Source organism: Marmota flaviventris, chromosome 5 (genome assembly GCF_047511675.1).
Source record: "Marmota flaviventris isolate mMarFla1 chromosome 5, mMarFla1.hap1, whole genome shotgun sequence".
Lineage (NCBI taxonomy): Eukaryota > Metazoa > Chordata > Mammalia > Rodentia > Sciuridae > Marmota > Marmota flaviventris.
The window spans coordinates 59,236,326-59,256,617 of record NC_092502.1 but is presented as its reverse complement, the minus strand read 5'-3'; the positions used below and the strand labels follow the sequence as shown (position 1 = coordinate 59,256,617).

Here is a 20,292-nt window from a genome sequence, read left to right as displayed (position 1 = left end):
CTGAAAGAATCAGCAAAAAGTAAGTTAATCATCTTTACAACTTTGACTTCATGGTTGCCCATGCACAGAGCCTGACATTGGGTGGACAAAACAATGGTGAAAAACATACCATTATGAAGAAAAAATCAGGCTGCCTCTCTCTGTAGAGATGGCACACATTAACCCTGGAATGCTTATTCCTTGCTTTACACCAAAAAAGATGTCTCCGTCTTTTTTGAGAAAGATGGTATTTGTTTTCCTAAATAAATCTGTGTCTAAACAAACAAACAAAAAACACCTAAAATACAATATGAATAGTCAAAGCTGCCTAAGAAACTAAGGAAATCATCTGAGAGAGAGGAGAATAGGGGAGCCTACAGCTGTCATGGCACCTGACCTATGCATACATGGAACACACTATAAAGAGTCCAGATAAGAGAAGAGTGAACTGATTCCCAGCAGATGAAACAAAACATCCAGCCTGAATCTAACGAATTTAATTGCCTGTGAAAACAAAAAAATTAAAGCACTCTTTGGAGTAATAAAAAAAGAATTAAGAGTCTTTACAATAGTGGTCAGCAAACTTTTTCTGAAAGTTGTCAAATAGCATATATTTTATGATTATGGGTCATATGGACTCTCTTGAAACTATTCAACACTGACATTGAGGCCCCAAAGCAGTCACAGACAATACATGAACAAGTGCATTCCAGTAAAACTTTATTTACAAAAACCAGTAGCCGCTCCTACCAGGTCAAAGTTTGCCAATCCTTTACTCTACAACAGAACATCACAATTTCTAGCATGTAATTAGAAATTATTTTCTTATGAAAAGCCAGTAAAATATGACTATTTATGAAGAAGAAAGAAACAATTCAACACTAAGATGATACATACATAAATTTTCATAAAATTTAAAACTGGCCTTATTGATGTACTCAGCAGGGTAAAGGGAATTAACTTGTAAAGAATTAAAAGATATCTTTTAAAAAAGCGAATGAAAATATTCATTTTAGATTGAAAAATACAATATGTGAAATAAAAATTGAATGTTGAGTAAACTTGAAAATAGGTCAAGGGAAATTATCCAATCTAAATGAGAGAAAGAAAATATTGAAAAATATGAAAAACTTACAGAAATTTGTGGGGTAATATCAAAAGGTCTGGCAACAATAGCTCTATTATTTGGCCAGCCTCCCCCTTTCTAAATAAAGTTTTATTGGAATATTTCCATGCTCATTCAAGTAAATATTATCTATGATTAATTTCAACTGATTTGAGTTGCCACAATGGCCCTATTTTTGACAAGCTTATTAATTTATAATCCTAGACCTGACCAAGCCATTAAAACAGGTAAAGAGTTAGGATTAAAATGTAACAAACAAAATAAGATTCTAAAAAGCATGAAAATAATGTTAAAAGAAAGCAGGAAGGAGGATGTGAGGGTGATCTGTCACCCCATTGATTAAGCGGATCTGGCTGGCTAGGTGGGTGTCCCCTTCCTCTCTCACGGCTCCATGTGCATCCCTCCCTGAGCAGCAGGCTCAGTGAAAGAGGAAAGCAGAAAGGGGATCAGAGGAAAATGATGAGTTAAAAAAGAAATCATATTATCAAATACTAGACCTAAATCCAGACATTAAGGATTGAATATAAATGGATTAAATACCTCTCAATTGACAGGCCATAAATTATTAAACAGATTAAAAGTAAAATTCAACTATATGCTTACAGCAAAAAATTCAGTTTAAATGTAAGTATATAAATAAATTTAAAATAAATGAAGGGCAAATGTTAAACCGTGTAAAAAGTAAGAATATAAAAATCGTTAATATCAGATATAATAACTTCAATATAATGATGCCACCAGGGATAAAAGGGACTCTTCATAAAAAAAGGCTTAATTTACCAAAAAGACATAGAAATAATAACTATATTAGTGTCTAACAAAAGAATTCTACGAAGCGTGGATCAAAATATGATAATAATGGGAACTGACAGTTACACAATCATGGTAGGATATTTAAATTCCCCATCTAAGCAGTTTATATACCATCTAGAAGTGAAGTCAGATTACCTGAGCAACCTTACTAAGCACTTTGGCCTAAATGATATTTCTAAAACACTAGCCCTAACAATTACAGATGTAAATTCTGCCAAATATATATTGCACATTCTCCTGGACAGATTATAGATGGGTCTTACTGAATTTAAAATGATTAAAATCATACAGAGATTTTATTTATTTATTTATTTTTGGATCTAGGAGTACAAAGTGTAAATCTTACAGTAGGTAAATGCTTAAGCGTTTAAGAAAAGCCACCTAAAATCATTACAAAGAGAAGAAATAATTTTATTTTGATAAATTCAAACTATAATTTATTATTTTTTAATTTTTTCAGTTCATATTTTCTGATGTCCTACATTTTTCTTAAAAGTTTTATAGTTTTACAGATTCCATGCTTAGGTCTATAGTACATTGGGGTTAATTTTGGAATATAATATGATTTAAATTTTGAGATGAAAATCCAGATGTCCCATAATTAATTGAAAGTTTCCCCTTTATCCACTAAATTTCCTTGTCCCTTTTTTGAAAATCAATTGTACACATGTGAGAGTTTATGACTGGACTCTCTACTATGTTTCAGCAATTAGTTATGTCTCTCTGCCAATACCACACTCTAATACTGCAGATTTATATTGTCTTAAATAATATATTGTGTCTCCTCCAACTATTTTACAGTAAGCCTTAAGTCCAAATCCCTGTTGCCTCTGATATTTCACAATGCCAAATTATAGACTCAGTCTTTTAGAATTGTTCACAAGGTACCTCATTTTAATGCCAGTCTGTACTTTGGATCAGATGAGAGGTTTTAGAAGGTACTACTTTTATTATATTTTTCTTTTTTTGTACCAGAGATTGAATCCAGGAGTGCTTAACCATTGAGCCACATTCCCAACCCTTTTTATAATTTATTTTCAGACAGGGTCTCACTAAGTTACTTAAGGCCTCACTAAATTGCTGAGGGTGGCTTTGAACTTGAGATCCTCATGCTCTGGCCTCCCAAGTTGGTGGGATTACAGGCATGCACCACCATGGCTAGCCAGTGGTACATATTTTGATGGGACAAGCAGATAAAGAAGAAATGTAAAACTGGGACTCACATGTTAATTTTCCAGTCATTATATGAATCAATCACAGTAGAAAGTTTTCTAAATCTTTGATAGGTGTGCAATTCACAGTGAGTCTAGTCCCCAAACAAAGGGAGGACTGCAAGTTTCCTGGATGCCTTATTTTATCACAATCTCTACTAACTCAAGAAAGGTAACTCTTGCAGGGATGCTTTAAAGTGTTTCTAGAAAAACATCTTTTCATACCTATATATTCCTAGACAGGTTAAGTCATTTCAAGAAGTTATTACAACAACTATTACAATGGAGCTAACTTACAAACAAGATGCCAGATGGTCTGAAGGCACCAAGTGCTTGGTACAAAAGAACAAGGCCATCCAAGAAATTAGGTATTAATGATGAAAATTAATGCAGAGAGTGAGCTATTGTTGCTATAGGTCAGAATGTTTCAAAAGAATCTTTACATCTGTCTCTTTAAACCTCTTGCAGATATAAGTTATTATCCTAAGAGTAAATTTATACCATTAATCAGATAAGCATTATGCAACATTGGACTCTCTAGTGCTTGTGTTTAAATATCTCTTTAGAAATATGGAAGAGAATTATCTAATTCAGACACTATGGGCCAACTATATATATATATATATATATATATATATATATATATATATATATTCTTTGTAAGAGTCTGTTAGACACACACATGTTGAACATGTTGAAGGGTGTAGTAAGCCCTCACTCATTTATATTTGATTGGAAATCGGATCGTCTTAAGAATGCCTGATTATGAATAAGCTGCTAAACAAGCTATCTGCCCTTTATGTTGGCTTTTTTTTAGTCATTGCATTAATATTCTAAGTGAGGTTCATACTATCTTGACATGTAGTATATCTAAAAGTCAAGTAGATAAATGAAAATTAAGAGTTATCACTCCATTGTTCAATTAATTCACTTAGTGGTTCAGAACATATTTACTGGGCATTCATTAAGTTGTTAGAGATATAATGAAAAGGGGGGATGATAACACTTCTTATGTTATTGAGCTCACCTTCAAGATATTTGCCTCGTATCGAGCTCAAATGACAGATGAGCAGACATGTGGCACCAGGCAGATCCACTTAATAGTCTGTATGCATTATGGTTGGGATCTGAATTGTTAGGGGCTTGGTCTCCAATGTGGTAACATTCAGAGGTTGAAAGAAATATTGATTCTTTATCCTCATATTTCATTTTATTAGATTAGTGTTCAGCTTTTGAGATAGCTGAATACCCTTTTGTAAAAATGTCTTCACTTAGCCTCTGATCTTGTTTTGGTTCTATTCCTACATCAATAGACTTCACCAAAGTCTTATTTTGTATTGTCTCCTCATCTTTCTACACTCTAAAAACCAGTGACATTGTTCTCAGTTCTTCAATACTTTTGCTCTTCTCATTAAACTCACTTTCTAGTGTTAACATTTAGTGTCCTCAAAATCACCTGAGTGGTGATGTCCAAAAAACTTGTCTCTCCTGGACTCCTTTACATCTCTACTCGGATGTCTACTAGGCATCTTAAACATCAAAGATAACCAAAATTGAATTGAATTAAATTGTTTTCTGTTTCCTCTTGTAATATTGCTCCCAAGTAAATACATGGCTTGCTCTCTCATTTCCTTCAGAAATCTACACAAATGTCATCTTCTGTCAGCCTTACTAGGTCACCTTATACAAACAGCACTGTCCCCACCAGCCTACCCACTAATGTTTCCTATCATTCCTTCCTGAACTTATATTTCTCCAAAATAGTTCTCACCAACTGACAACAGACATAATATATATATATATATATATATATATATATATATATATATATATATATATATATGTTTATATACTTAGTTTCTTTTTCTCTTGAAAAAAATGTAACCATGAGGGTAGGGACTTTGTTTTTTCATTTCCTGCTAGTTATTAATACATAGTACAGTGCCTTGAAAGTAGTTGGAACTCAATAAACATTTGTCAAAATAATTGCTGAATTAATAAATAATCTCTTCTAAGACTTTATCTGCTACATGAATCAATTTTGAATTAGAATATTAAAAGTTGAGAGGAAAAGAAGATCATGTCTGAGTAACTAAAATTTGAAACAATTTATTTGTACAATGTCTAGTTTATCAAGGGAATATCCTAAAATATTAAGAAACATCGATTTTTAAAAATGTTAAATCAATTCAGATGAGTTAGTATGATAAAATATAAATAGAGAAAACAGCCTAGAAAAAATTAATAGAGATATTTTTAACTCTGAAGGAGCAATTGCAATAGGAGACAATAAGAATTCAGTTTAAGCACAGGTTCTGATCTAAGGTTTTTCCCATACAGCAGACAATGTATATAAAAAGTAGTTTGAGTTCCATGAAGAGGCAGTAGAGCATAGAGAGTTTGCATCTAAATGTTAGTAACCTCATATTGTTATTTCATTTCTCAAGCCTCAAATTGATCTGTAAAATAGGATTAGATATTATCTGTAGCATAGAATCATTATAAGAATCATATTGGGCCTCAAACATTCACTCTAAGTCATATTAGATCATGGACATAAATAATTGAACACACTTTGTGGCAGGTATTTAGAGTTTAAATATTGTAGAATGGCCCTAGTAAAATGCAAGTAACTGCAACATAATACATCGTTAAGAGTAATTTCTAAAGCTTCTAAAAATAATTATCTTTGTCTGTTTTGTGTTGCTATAAGAGAATGCCTGAGACTGAGTAATTTATAATAAACAGAAATGTGTTTGCTCATAGTTCCAGAGGCTGAGAAGTCTAACAGCAAGGTGCTGGCAACTGGCGAGGGTATTCTTGCTGTGTTTTCTCATGGCAGAAAGAAACCACAAGAGGCACCAATCTCACTCATGAGAATGAAACTCTGATGACCTAATCACCTCTTGAACAGGTTCAACCTCTTCATACTGTTAGAATGGCCATTACATTTCAAGGAGAACAATAGCAAAATTTTTAATTTAAACAATAGCAATTTTGTTAATTGAAAATAATTTAAAATTTACCCAAATCATGCTTTTAGCCACCCATTTGATTGAATTTTTTAAACATTTGAAGTACTTCTGAAAAGATGAATATCTTCCATTATTAGCTCTACCAACTTTCTATTTATAGAATAGAAATACTAATAAATACTCCTAATCAATACTTTTAATTACTGTAGACAGCTTTGTTGTCTAAAACAATTTTAATTTCAGCATATAAAAACGTCTGTCCAGCTGGGCATGGTGGCACCTTTCTGAAATCCCAGCCGATCAGGAGGAAGGCAGGAGAATCACAAGTTCAAAAGCAGCCTCAGCAATTTAGTGAGGCCCAAGCAACTTAGTGAGACTCTGTGTTATGGTTTAGATATGAAGTGTCCCTCCAAAAGCTGATGTGTGTGACAATACAAGAACATTCAGATGCTGGAAAGACAGTGTGCCCTCATGGAACCTATGGAAACTCATGTGTGAGATAATAACAGGCAAATAAAACAAATAGCATTCAGAGGTAAAATGATTGTGATGAGAGCCTTAACCCAATCAGTGAACTAATCCTCCAGTGGGGATTAACTGAGTAGTAACTAAAGGCAGGTAGAGTGTGCTGGAGGAGGTAGGCACTGGGACATGCCTTTGGGGCATATATTTTAAAATATGTGAGTGGAGTCTCTTTCTGCTTCCTAATGTGATTCCTGAGCCATTTTCCTCCACAACATCTCACTACCATGACATTCAGGCTTATCTTGAGGAATAGAGCTGGCTATCTTTGGACTAAGATCTCTGAAACCATGAGCTCTAAAATACACTTTTCTTCCTCTAATTGTTCTTGTCCAGGTCTTTTAGTCACAGAAGCAAAAAAAGGGGACTAAAACACCCTGTATCAAAATAAAAAATAAATAAATAAATAAATAAATAAATAAATAAAAAGGACTGGGATGTGGCTCAGTGATAAAGCATCCCTGGGTTTAATTCCTTGTACTGCTCCCTCACCCCCCCAAAAAAGTGTCTGCCCACAAACTCAGCTCTGTATATCCCAAAACATAATTTTACTATAAACATTTAAGAAAGAAGATGGTAGCCAACTTTTTCATAATCTTAAAAGAGTCCAGACCTTTAAATGAGAAGGTTAAGAGATGAAACCAGTGACAGAGTTTACAGGTCCAAAGCTAGCTACTGTCATAATGCTCACATGGTCCTGACCTTCAAGGATCCAGGCTCCTCCACATGTAAACCACCAGGAATCAGGTCACAATCATGGGCCTACACTGGCTCCTGCAGAGCTCCACTATTACCACTGGGGTACTGTAGTCTGTAGACCTTTCTAAACATCATATGTGATGCAGCTCCAACTCCTTCACACATTCACTCACTTAATTCTATATCAAATATTCACTAGATGCCTACCTGTTCCAGCCCAGGGCTGGATGCTGGAAAGACAGTGTGCCCTCATGGAACCTATAAACTCATGTGTGAGATAATAACAGGCAAATAAAACAAATAGCATTATTTTCAACAATGTCATGAGGCAGTCACAGAAATGCTGGCAGTGTGAAATAGCTATATTTCAGAGAACCTCTCCCAATTTCCACTGAGTGTGACTACCAGTTTACTCCTGAAGTATAAAACATGTGTATACATTGGGAAGAGGTGGGGGAAGATAGAAATGGGAAATAGGAAGAGAAAATAAAGAGGGAAGGGTAAGTAGAACTGAAATTCTCACATCAATTAAGAAGGTAATTTTGCTTTAACCTTTAAATTTTTTAGATCTGATACAACTGCCCTCTGAGTAGTTAATTACTGACCATTTCAATAGTAATATATAGACACTGATTACTTTATATATTTTCCTTTTACCTCTAGTTAAATTACAAATATACTTCAACTTTTGTTCCTATAAAATATGTTCTTAAATTTTTATTTTAAGGTTTTTGTCTACAATGACATGGTCATATATAGTTTTTATTGCGTTTCACCCAGTTACCATATAAGAAATTAGGAGAATTAAAATAAGAGCATTTATCTATCACAATGCAAATACTTGCCTGACTTCAGTGAATAGTTTGAAGTAAAAATTGTTGAGTCCTTCTTTGCTGACTTTAGTTAAGTAAAGAAAGGCCTATGTCTTTTTTTCTATTACTTCCAAAGCATACAGGAAAATAATGGACAAACCTTTTCTTAGAAAATTCTTTCAAGGATTAGGATGTTTTTGATATACAAATTCTAAATCAGTACTTCCATCCAATGAACGTGAGCCCTTAAAAATCCCCTAGACATGACCCTTACCTGCATCTCTTGACAAAAGGAAGCCAAGGGCCCAAAGAGAATCTGACATTGTTCATCTGCAGTATATGTCATCCCCGGCAGCTTAGAGGGGACCATCACGGAATTGACACTCTGGGGATTTGTCTGTAGCAAACAGTTACTGGCCTTTGACCTGACAACATGCAGATATGTATAAAAATTTGAAATATTGTTATGATCAATTAGCATACAAAGAAGAAACATTATTAATAGTATAATACTTTCAGTTAAAAGCTCTATTATTGAATGATTATAGAAATCATTTCATATATGGATTAATTTATTAAAAATTATTTAAGATAATCTTGACAAATAATAATAACTATCATGTTTTAGGTAATATAACAAAGGGTATATAAAACCTATTCATTATGAATTAACTAAGCTAACCCATATAACACTGTAAAGTGGGTATCATTTCATGCATTCATAAGATCTAGAAGCTCAGACACAGAAAGTAACTTGCCCCAAACCAAGTGTGACTATAAGATATCAGCTAATCTTGGGAATTTAAAGCAATTATTCTGAATTGAGTATTAATAGTGTGGATATTTTTGTACTTTACACTGTAATACAACTTCCATATTTGAACTGACATTTAACGTGGTAATAGTCTCGATTCATCTAAAGACAGCTTTATATGTCTTGCATCTTTTTTAGAAATAAGTTCATTAGGGGCTACTGATGGGCTGATACAACTACTGATGCTGCTTTGATTGCTGTACTCTAGACTATCATGACTAAGACTATGCATAGAATATATTGCAAGTATTGTAAAACAAGTTATGGTAATGTAATAACCTAATATTTTATTCGATTTTAATATTAATTTAATAAAATAAATAGGCTTGTAAATTTAAAAATGAACAAAGTTCATCTCTGTAGTGAATTTAGTCAGGTAGGTGTTCCTATAATTTTTATTTAGATTTTAAGTATCTTAAATATCTAACTACTTTACATATCACTGTTTCATCTGTTCCTTCTATTATCAAAAGAATAAAAGTAAAGAACAAGGGCTCTAAAGTGATAATTAGAATAATAGCAATATTTTTCATTTATTTTTTACAACCAGGAAGAAGTTATATGCTACTATTGTTGAAGGGGTAAAACAATATAACTGGGGTCTATTACAATGGTAAAAACTATTTATTAGCAAAACAAATGTAGAGTTTAGAAGTACCATAATGGAAAGGTGTAGATTTCATTCAGGAAGTGTTTTGTGATAGTAACAGATGTTTTGGGTGATGCATAATTTTCCACTGGGAAATATTGAAGATCCATTTAAATACTGTGATGGATTTCTTTAAAAATCATTATAATAATTTTTCAACCTTACAAATTATCTAATTCATCCCTTCTTTTTAAAAATGTAGGAATGAAGAAGCAGTTAAATAACATGTCCCAAAATGCACCATGAGTCAATAGAGAAGCCAAGATGAGAATCATATGCCTTGACTTCTACTTTGGTGGCCTTTCCTTCTTGTCACCTGCTGGCTGGCAGTGGAAGCAGGCACACACAAACACTTACAATGCAGCAATAATAAGTGATCTCAGTACCTGAGAAATCTTTCCAAATCCTCTTTGCTACATGCAGACCATGAAACATCACCAAGATTTTGTCCTTTAATCCATTCACCAGACATGATATGAAGGCCATCAGCACATGAAGGGTGGTCATTGTCATGATTAATGCCCATGCTGATTTAGAACATATAAAAGAAAATTATTTACATTAAATTAATACTGTATTTAAATGTTTTATTAATGTAGTTAAATAATAGTCACAGTATTAAAAATGGGAAAGAAATTTGTTTTAAAGAAAATAGTTTCAAAATAAAGTTAGATTTAAGATTATTTTTTAACTTTTGTTACCCAGATTTTAGGTATTTTTATTTAATAAAGAATATGTCCCAATCAACCTAAAAATATGTTTTGGTTTGGTTATCTATATCAAAATGATCTATAGATAATTTTTTTCGATAGCAATATACATGAAGCAGAAATAGTACACTTCTTTTCAATCACCTAGATTATTATTCTGGCCTGAATCAAGATTTTATTTTAAATTGAAAACATCTTTTACAAATAGTTATATTAAAATATTAGCCTCTTAGGGCATCTTCCCCAATGGCTTCATTATATTATCTTCTTCTACCCACAACTCAAATAAGCAAGTGTCTCTGGAAAACCTTCTTGGACACCTTTATCTTTATTAGTGAATCCCGAATCTGTTGATTTATGTTGAATTTTATTCTGAAAAACACAGACTTATCTATGAATGGATGCTCTAGAATCATCTTAAATTCAAAATGTCTCAAAATTGCTCTCTTTACCTCCTTACTTTCTCTTTCTTTCAAATCTCTATTTACTTGTGTATTGTCTCTGTTTTTTGTTTGTTTGTTTTTGCTAGCCACTGTCTTTCAAATACAGAATCTTCATGTCATTATTTGTTCCTTCTTCTGCCAAATGATCACCCAGGCCATTTTATTAACTGTTAAGGACAAGCCCTACTCATTTTAAACATTTCTCTCAACTGTTATCTCCTATTTTTATTGACACTGTTAGAGAGGATTATCAAACATTCTTATTAGATTATCTTGAAACTGGGGTATTTTAATGCGGTTCTGTGCCCCTAATCTTTACCAATATTCTGCTTCCCCTCCTCCTACCACACTCCAGTGAGATCTACTTACAGTAAAATCTGATTCTGCTTTGCCTCTGCTTTCCTGTTCACTCTATGGCAATTTCCAGCTTCCTGACGTGTTACATGAGCTTTTCATCTTCTTCCATGCCATTTATTGCAATTTTTCTTCAGCAATACCAAATGACTTGCAATTTCCCAATTATTTTATTTCTTCTTCTCTTGCATTTAATTGCTACTTAACATTTCTTATGTACCATGTACCGTATCAGGGCTTAATACCCTGTAAATAACCCCATGGAGTAAGAAAGACTATGATACATTTTGCTAGTATGAAGTAATTTGCTTAAAATTATGTAAATGAAAAACTGGGAGGTGAAATAGCTGAATGGAGGTGGCATATCTAGAGCTTTTGTGATCAACCACTGCACACTGGGCATCCATGTATCCCAGCCCTACCTGCACCATGTCCTGAGTGCAGTTTCTTTGCCTAGACAACTTGTGCTTGATCTTCAAAATAATCAGATTACTTCTGGAGGGCTTTCATTCCTAAGTCCCCACATAATCTGTTTGTATTATCTTTTCTTCCTATCATAGGTTTATGTAAACAGCACTGTCACAGTGTTTTCTATATTATCTTATGCATTTTTGATGTTTTTACATTTTTACTTTTGATTAACTCTCCAAATTCCTGAGGATAAGGACTTTTGCAAACCTCTAAGAGTCTGCAATGGAATAATAATATTCTTTGTAACCCATGCTGAAATGGAGAACTATGACTTCAGGTAGAATCACTTCTGTTTTAGGAAAAAAAAAAACCTCATATAATCACCACTTAATTCTTAGTGACAGCATTGCAACAAGTATTCATGAATGATGCTTTTACTGAACAGAGAAAGGAAAGTTTGTATTTATGTATCCCAAATCTGAGAGGATGGCAGGATAGTTTGATATTCCTCTTTCTTTTTTTTTATGGTCTACATTAAAAATAAATAAATAAAATTGATCCTCATAATGAAAAACATAAAATATCTGTGTCGTGTTTTATAACTGTAAATTAAAAGACATTATACAGGTTGCTAAGGGAAATAACAACTAGATTACTTAAGTTTTCTCAAATAAAAATAAAAATTCACAAGACTATCCAACTTCACATTTATATTGATAAATTAAAATTTGAATCAAATTTGTTATGAAATATGTTTCTGAAAGAAGTAAATGACATGGAAGTAATAAATAAATTCTATCCATATCATTAATGAATTAAGAGGAAAGTATGGCTTAGTATGGCTGCTAACTTTGACTATGTTAATTCAGGTAAATAAAACTGAAACTACATTATTGAATACTATATACTTGTAGTGCTATAAAAGTTCACAAGTGAATAATATTTCATTCTTCTTTTAATTAATGCCTTAAAATAGTCTGTATCAATATATATTAATAGAATGGTTGACAATAGAATGTAGAAAGATAAATGTTTTCAGACTTTGAAGATAATGAGAAAAAGTAAGAGAGTTTATGGGGTAAGTAGGAGCCAGTTCAATCAATGGCATATTGAAGGGAAGAGAAAAAAGATGCTGAAGTTAGAGTTTTAATCTCTGTGTCTTCCATCTATTTCTATGATCAGAGGTAAGTTAAATAACAATAAATAGATGAACGTGTTTCAAGTGTCTCATTTGTTAAATATACTTTCCTGATTTATTGTGAGGGTGATGCCAAGTGCCTATACAGAACCTATAACATAGGACAGATCCATGGTACTTCCTTATATTGGGGCAGTAGATCACAGAAATTTTTTGTATTATTCTAATTTGTCACATAGAAATAAATCCATCATTAAAAGTAATTTACTGTGTGCTTTATTTGGTGAAAGTGTAAACTTCAGTAAATAATAATGGCAAAATTATTTTGATTAGATATCAAATCAAAACAAGTAATTTGAAGTATGGTACAATCTCACAAATTGATAAGAATGCTTTTCTGTGGGGTTAACTGTTCAGTTCTGATACAGCCACATCAGTATCACCGTCTCATCTCCCCTACAGATTCTGGCTGCAGCGCACATCAGTGGATGAACCATTAATTAATGGCTACCTGCCACGTAGAACACGCTCAACTCTTCCAACATGGTGCAACAATTTCAAACCATACACAAATGCTGATCTTTTTCAGAAATAATAAAACTTCCTAACTAATGGGTCCATTTGAGAGAAGGAGAGTGATTGTCTCCAGGATTCAGCTATTTGGACATTACCCAAAGGAGTGCAATATGATTTTCCAAATTAGGAAGATTATAACCTCTAATCCAGATGATCATTTTCACTGTGGGATCCTGATTTTCATGTAAGAAATTAGCTTCAGCCATGGAGAGATCTGGTGATTCAAGCATTGTTTACCATTAGTGAAAATTTCCTAGAGCTATTTAAACTTGTAATAGAAAAGATTATCATTAAATTGGGACAGGGCTTTTTCTAACCACACATCTGGAATTATCAGGAGACACTGCTAAGTTCTGATTCTACAGCTTTGAAATAAAACAATTAACTGTGAACCTTTCTCTGTGCCAGTCACCATATTAGTCATTGACAATGATATCATTTAATCCTCACAATATCCCCATGATGTTTCTATTATAATCACTTCTATTTTACAGAAGAAGGAGGCACTGAGGTAAATGGAAGAGCTGTGACTCAGACCGAGGCATTCTGATGCTTAGTCAGACAGACCTCAAAATCACCCCCACGGTAGTGCGTCTCTTTCTGGATCAAGCGTCATTCCTGCAGATGATTTATTGTGCTCCAAATATTCTAATCCCTCTGCTGTTTTAGCAGAAACACACCTCTATATATACAACTTTGTAACCAAGTGGCATATATTGCATGGAAAACATTCTTAAAGTAAGACATTAGCAACACCTCTTCTCATACTGTGCAATTGAACTGCATTTTAATAATCTCAGTTTAAATTCATTTTGACAAAAAGCCTTGGGCAAATAAACTCTCCACTAACATTGTACATGGTTGTCAAGTCAACTGAAAAAATATTTTTATCTTATAAAACTTCTCAACTTGTTTAAAAGTGCCTGCCAGGAAGTTTTGTGATATCCTGCGGAAAGCTGGAGAAGCATTTGGATTTTGAAGATGGTCCCTTTTGATGTTTAAAGAGTCAGAGAAGAGAGCACTTATGAATTCACTCACATATTTTGGATAATTTGGAAAGGATCTGATTTGTAAACAGTAATATTTTAAAGGAGAATTCTTTTTTTAGCTGACTACATTAACATTTTTCATGACACAATATTTCCCACTAGAAGCCATATATTTTGTGGAAAAAATAGTAGAAAGGAACTACCACAATGTCTAACTGAAGTGGATTATGTGTTCAAAAATGACATTTAATTTTATATAATCCAATGGGTATATCTGATTTAAAGTAATTTCACTTACATGTGCTCATAAAGAAAAATTCAAATATTAAGAATTATAAGATATTTTAGTATCTTGTATTCCTTTTGATATTTTAAATCTTTAAGTCATTTAGCTCATTTCAGTATGCAAAAAGTGAAATATTTTTATTAACAAGTCAAAAGTCTTTGTAAAGCAAGTCAGTAACAATAAGGTAAAAAATTTGAGGAAAAACAAAAAGTGTTGGATATACAGTAAAAAAAGATTCGTTTTGACTTTTTTTTTTTTTAATGTGATGGACATCCTTTTGACTTTTCTATGCATTATGTAGCAGACTTGTGTAGTACTAACATACATCTGTTGAGAACCCACTATGTGTTATCACTGTACTGAGCCAGGGTCATAAAGATACATAAGATTCAGTTCCAACCTTCCTGGAGCTTATCATCTACTGGGGTTGGAACACTATCCCTTGCCCCAATGCAGCTGAGTTCCATAGAACTGGATCTCCTTAGTTCTATGCCTTAGCTCTGCTGCTTGTCCCTCCCATTCCACCTCTACCGTTATAGGTCAAAAGAGGTGTTGACTTGCTTCACTTCTGCATCATAATGTCTGCCAGATTGACCTCCTGCCCCTCAATTATTTGCATCATTAATTCATCCTTTAATGATGCTAGCTGCTTGTGAATGTATTCATATGACAAAACTGGTTTCTTGTGAAAATGTCATACATATCTTTAAAATGTCCTTGGCAAGTAGAGATACTGAAAATGTGAATAATGGATCACTTATACCAGAATTTCAGGGCATGCTGTTAGATTAGTTAAAAGGAAGATCCATGGTCCTTATTCCCAACCAACTAATAGAGAATATTTATGGATTAAGCGTTAGGAACTGTATTGTAACACATTTTAAAGATGATTCTTATTCACTCAAAATTCTGAAAACTATCTGCAGATAAAATCCACTGTTTCATTATTCAAACCATCTGTAATCTGACTTCAATCTAATTGTCTCTGGAACACTTTTTTATCCTATCCATTAGTACAGCTTCTATTAGAATGCTTTCCCTTGCTAATCTGCATATAACAAAGCTAGTTTAAAATCTGTCATTTTTTTTCCTCTATAAAGACTTTTTGGAGTGAGATGAAATCTTAGAGCAGTTTTGATTTGCATTTCTCTGATTGCTAGAGATTATGAACATTTTTTCATATATTTGGTGATTGATTGTATATCATCTTCTGAGAAGTGTCTGTTCAGGTCCTTGGCTCATTTATTGATGGAGTTATTTAATTTTTTTTGTGTTTAGCTTTTTGAGTTCTTTGTGTACCCTAGAAATTAGTGCTCTATCTGATGTGTGAGGGGTAAAAATTTGCTCCCATTCTGTAGGCTCTCGATTCACTTCACAGATTGTTTCTTTTGCTGAGAAGAAGCCTTTCAGTTTGAATCCATCCCATTTATTGATTCTTGATTTTAATTCTTATGCTATAGGAGTCTTATTAAGGAAGTTGGGGCCTAATCTGCCATGATGAAGATTAGGGCTTAATTTTTCTTCTATTAGACTCAGGGTCTCTGGTTTAATTCCACTTTGAGTTGAGTTTTGTGCATAGTGAGAGATAGGGATTTAATTTCATTTATTTTTGCATATGGATTTCCAGTTTTCCCAGTACCATTTGTTAAAGAGGCTATCTTTTCTCTAATGTATGTTTTTGGTACCTTTGTCTAATATAAGATAATTGTAATTTTGTTGGTTAGTCTCTGTGTCCTCTATTCTGTACCATTGTTCTACCAGTCTGTTATGGTGCCATTCTGTTTTTGTTACTATTGCTCTATAGTATAGTTTAAGGTCTGGTATAGTGAAGTCACCTGGTTCATTCTTCCTACTAGGTATTGCTTTAGCTATTAAATTCTAGCCCATATTTTTCATAACCTTTACCTTCTGTGCCTTTAAATTTATTTTATGTAGACAAATCAGAACTTCTTGTATTTCTGGGGAATTTAAATTAGTATCTGTAAACTATCACCACCTAGAATATAAGTGTTCAGAAATCAGAAATTAACCATTTAAAACTATTTTAATTATGTAATTTCTTAATAAATGAATGCCTGCTAATTTATCAACTGATATAGAACTTTGAAAGCTACTAAATATACCTTAAACAGATGGAAAGCAGAAAATGATCTGGGGTCTTATCAATTTAGAGGAACCGTGAGCCTAAAAATTCATAAATTACCTGCTTAGAGAAGGTTGCTTGCTCTACTTGAGGTCCTACATTGGCCAAGATACAGTACTGAAATGGAAGCAGATGGCTGACCCTTGCAAGGCCATTAGCTGGGTGACTTTTCCCCACTTCCACCTACTCACTGTGACATACAAACCTACACAGGTTACGGGTGTGCAAGGGCTGCACAATGAAGTCCCATTATGATAATTAACTGTTTAATACTTTAAGTGTATTATTGTCTAAATACAGTGTCAAATACCAAAGCTGTGTTAGTAGTCTATGCGAGTCTTCATGACAAGCAAACACACTGACAATCCAGTTAAGAGCATTTGAAAGTTATGGAATCACTCCAAGAACCAACAGAGGTATGAAAGGCAAGTGGAGTCTAGAAATCTCTCTTATACATTATAAAATAACTACACTACTACTAATTATTATTATCATTCATTCACTAATATGTGTCAAACACTGTGCCATAAAATTAGATTATCACCAATTCTAACAATGAATCTTCAAATTTTTCCAAATTTTAGGAATGAAGGAAACAAGACCAGAACTTTCCCAGAGCACATTTATTGAGCAGCTGGCAGAGCAAGAATTCAAGCCCAAGCTCTGCTTTTAGTTTCGCCTGTCACTTAGATAGTGTGTAACATTAGCTGACAGACAAGCTCCAGAGGAGACACTTGTGACATCTGTTATAGAGAATTCTGAAGAGTACCATATGGGAACATCAATTTACATATAGCCATTACCAATTTTAGTTGGTTTTAGGATACTTAGCATACAGAAATTAACTTTGAACATTTTTCAGGAGCAATAGTTCTTAGAAGAGTAATTTTTTTGTCTATTAAAACAATCCATTATTATTTCATCTAGTTCCCATTCTAAAAGTCCTAGGGATAATGTCCTGGCTTCATCTTGATTTCTTATTTTTTTATTGGTTGGTTATTCTCCTTTTAGAGTGCATTCTCTCTTTCTTATGACACACTCCCTCATATCACTATAGAATGAATTTTATTCCTTTTTAAAAGTGACTCTTACAAGCTAGGAGAGATTAATTAAATCTATGTGTGATCAGATACCCTTTAGGGCATATGGTATCTTCCTATTGAATTATCTACATTTTATCTATTTTTTATTTTTCCAGGATTTATTGCGGTATGATGACAAATAAAAATTGTAAAATTTGTAAAAATTGTCATTTTTATAATAGGAACACTTAAGGAACTACTCTTAGAAAATTTCCAGAGTAATAATACATAATTGCAATACTTACTTAATAATGTACAGTTCCCACACTGTACTTATGCATGTTAAAACTGAAGGATGATAGTCTTTGACTAATAACTCTCTCTTTTCCCAGTCCTTAGCCCCTAGTAACCAAAATTCTACTGTTACTCTGAATTCATCATTTTTTTTAGATTCTACATATAAATGAGGAATCTCATTTGAGATGCAATATTTACCTATGCCTGATTTATTTCATTAAGCATAAATCTCTTAAGTTTCATCTAAGTTGTTACAAATGATAGGATCTCCTTCTTTTTAAAGACAGAATAATATTTAATTTGAGTGTGTGTGTCCATTAATCTGTTAACAGACATGTAGGCTGTTTTCATATCGTTGCTATTATAGAATCAGCAGAAGCTTAGATAGAATAGTCCTATTGCTAAAACTGCTAGATTTGGCTCTTGCAAGGTCATAATCTCAGGTCTTACATAAAATAGTTGGATAGGTCTATAACTAGACTACAAAGTAGTTGCATCATATTTGAAATATATCTTTTTAAATGTCTTATTTTCAATAAGAATTTAAAGTATCATCAAGTACCAATAAGGAAAAATATTTTGCCAAGTTTATATTTTTATAGCCATGAAACCTTATTTTCTTTTATTCAGTCAAGACTCAAATAATTCTCTACTTCTGGGACTCGGTAACTAAAATCTCTAACATGAGTATTGGATGAGTATCCATACAACAAATGCCTATTCGTTAAAATATCAAATTTTTTAGTATCTATAATGTAAAATACACTCAACTTTGTGCTGTAAAAGAAAAATATGTTAGATATTAATTCTGTTTTCAGAGATTGCTGTCCAGTTGGAGACCTATGTGTGTACATGCACACACATACACACACACACACGTCGCTATAAATTTGAATATCAAAAACAATCAAAAGTGACAAGTGATATATGCAATAAACTGTACAAGATGTTAAAAAAGTAATTTTTGACATTTTCATTCAAACTTCCCAGTTTAATTTCTCCAAGGTAATAGATTTTGTCTTGTCCACTAATGGATAAAAATTTAGTAGATATAAATCAATAGGATTGAGAATTGGCATAAGAAAAAAATGCATGGTTAAAGACATGCTCTTTTAATATTATGGATCATTTGTAATCATTGAAATACAGAAGTGGATTATAAGTTAGAAAAATAGATTTTGACTATTTTCTAAAACTCATGAATTTAAGACTAAGGGATTTGGAGTTCATTTGTTAGGTAAAAGGAAGCAGGAATAAAAATTTCTGAACTGGAATCAACACCAAAATTAAGGATGTTGCTAGTGGTATGATACAAACTAGAAAGATTTCATATTAAATGCAAGAAGACCAGTAAGGTGGGTATTGCAAGAGTCCAAGCCTAAGGGAAGAACAGGAAAGGAAAGACACAAGATAGATACTTTAGGGGAAGAGTGATTAGAATTTGGTAACTGATTATGGAAGAAAATAAGGAGAGAAACTGGTAAAGATGCTTCAGATATCTCAACTAATGGTCTGGTAGCAGTATTGATGCCAGTAGCAGAATCACAGTTTTCTGAAGTTGCAGGTTTATAACCTGGCTCGACCCTCAGTTTTATCAAGGCATAATTTCCAGAGGAATGTGTATGCAAATGTCATTGATTTCCAAGGGCTTATTAGACACAAGGCATCTGTAGTCTTAGTACTCCTGCAATCCCTAGGACTTTAGCAGGTGGCCTAAATATTTATTGTCTTCAAGGAACTAACTTTGCATATCTATTGCCTCATTTATTTCAGAGTCCTGAGGAAACTCCTGAGTGACCATTTTAGTGGAGAAGCTACATTTCTATGGCAAAATTCAATGATATTCATCAGTTCTTTCCCTGGGTCAGAAAACAAAATGGAAACCAAAAACCACATATGCATGCTTGACCATATCACAAAGTGCTCTATGCTTTTATAATGATACAACATATATGGCCTTTCTTGTAAGCAATTTTATCAAACTCAACATCTCTATAAAGTAGGCAGTCTCATTTTCATATGAGATTTTCAATCACTGAATAAGTGGTATATGTGTAAAGCAATCCTGTTTAACTTGTAAAATATAGAACTCTTAAACAACTTATTTGAAAATATCTATTACAAATATAAATAGTCATAAATGTGCTAAAATAAAATTATAAATACATATTATACATCATTTTAAGTCAAATCATTTTGTGTAAACTTTATGTTCATAGCACTATTCCAAAAATGCAACCTGTCCTAAAAGGACAATTTTATAATTAGATGAAGAAAGTTTTGAGCCACCAGATAATTAAATTTTCAGAAAACAGATACCATT

At 32.9% G+C, this 20,292-nt stretch overlaps 1 protein-coding gene across 1 annotated transcript in view; it reads right to left on the bottom strand.

Annotated features, from left to right (window-relative positions):
• Nucleotides 1–20,292, bottom strand: part of Adamts19 (ADAM metallopeptidase with thrombospondin type 1 motif 19) — a 258,371-nt gene that overhangs the window by 100,889 nt on the left and 137,190 nt on the right. Inside the window, exons 9-10 of the mRNA XM_027949358.3 lie at nucleotides 9,987–10,127; nucleotides 8,412–8,562 (exon numbers count right to left, since the gene is read on the bottom strand). Coding sequence (XP_027805159.2) covers nucleotides 8,412–8,562; nucleotides 9,987–10,127 — 292 coding nt within the window. The remainder of the gene's footprint in view (nucleotides 1–8,411; nucleotides 8,563–9,986; nucleotides 10,128–20,292) is intronic.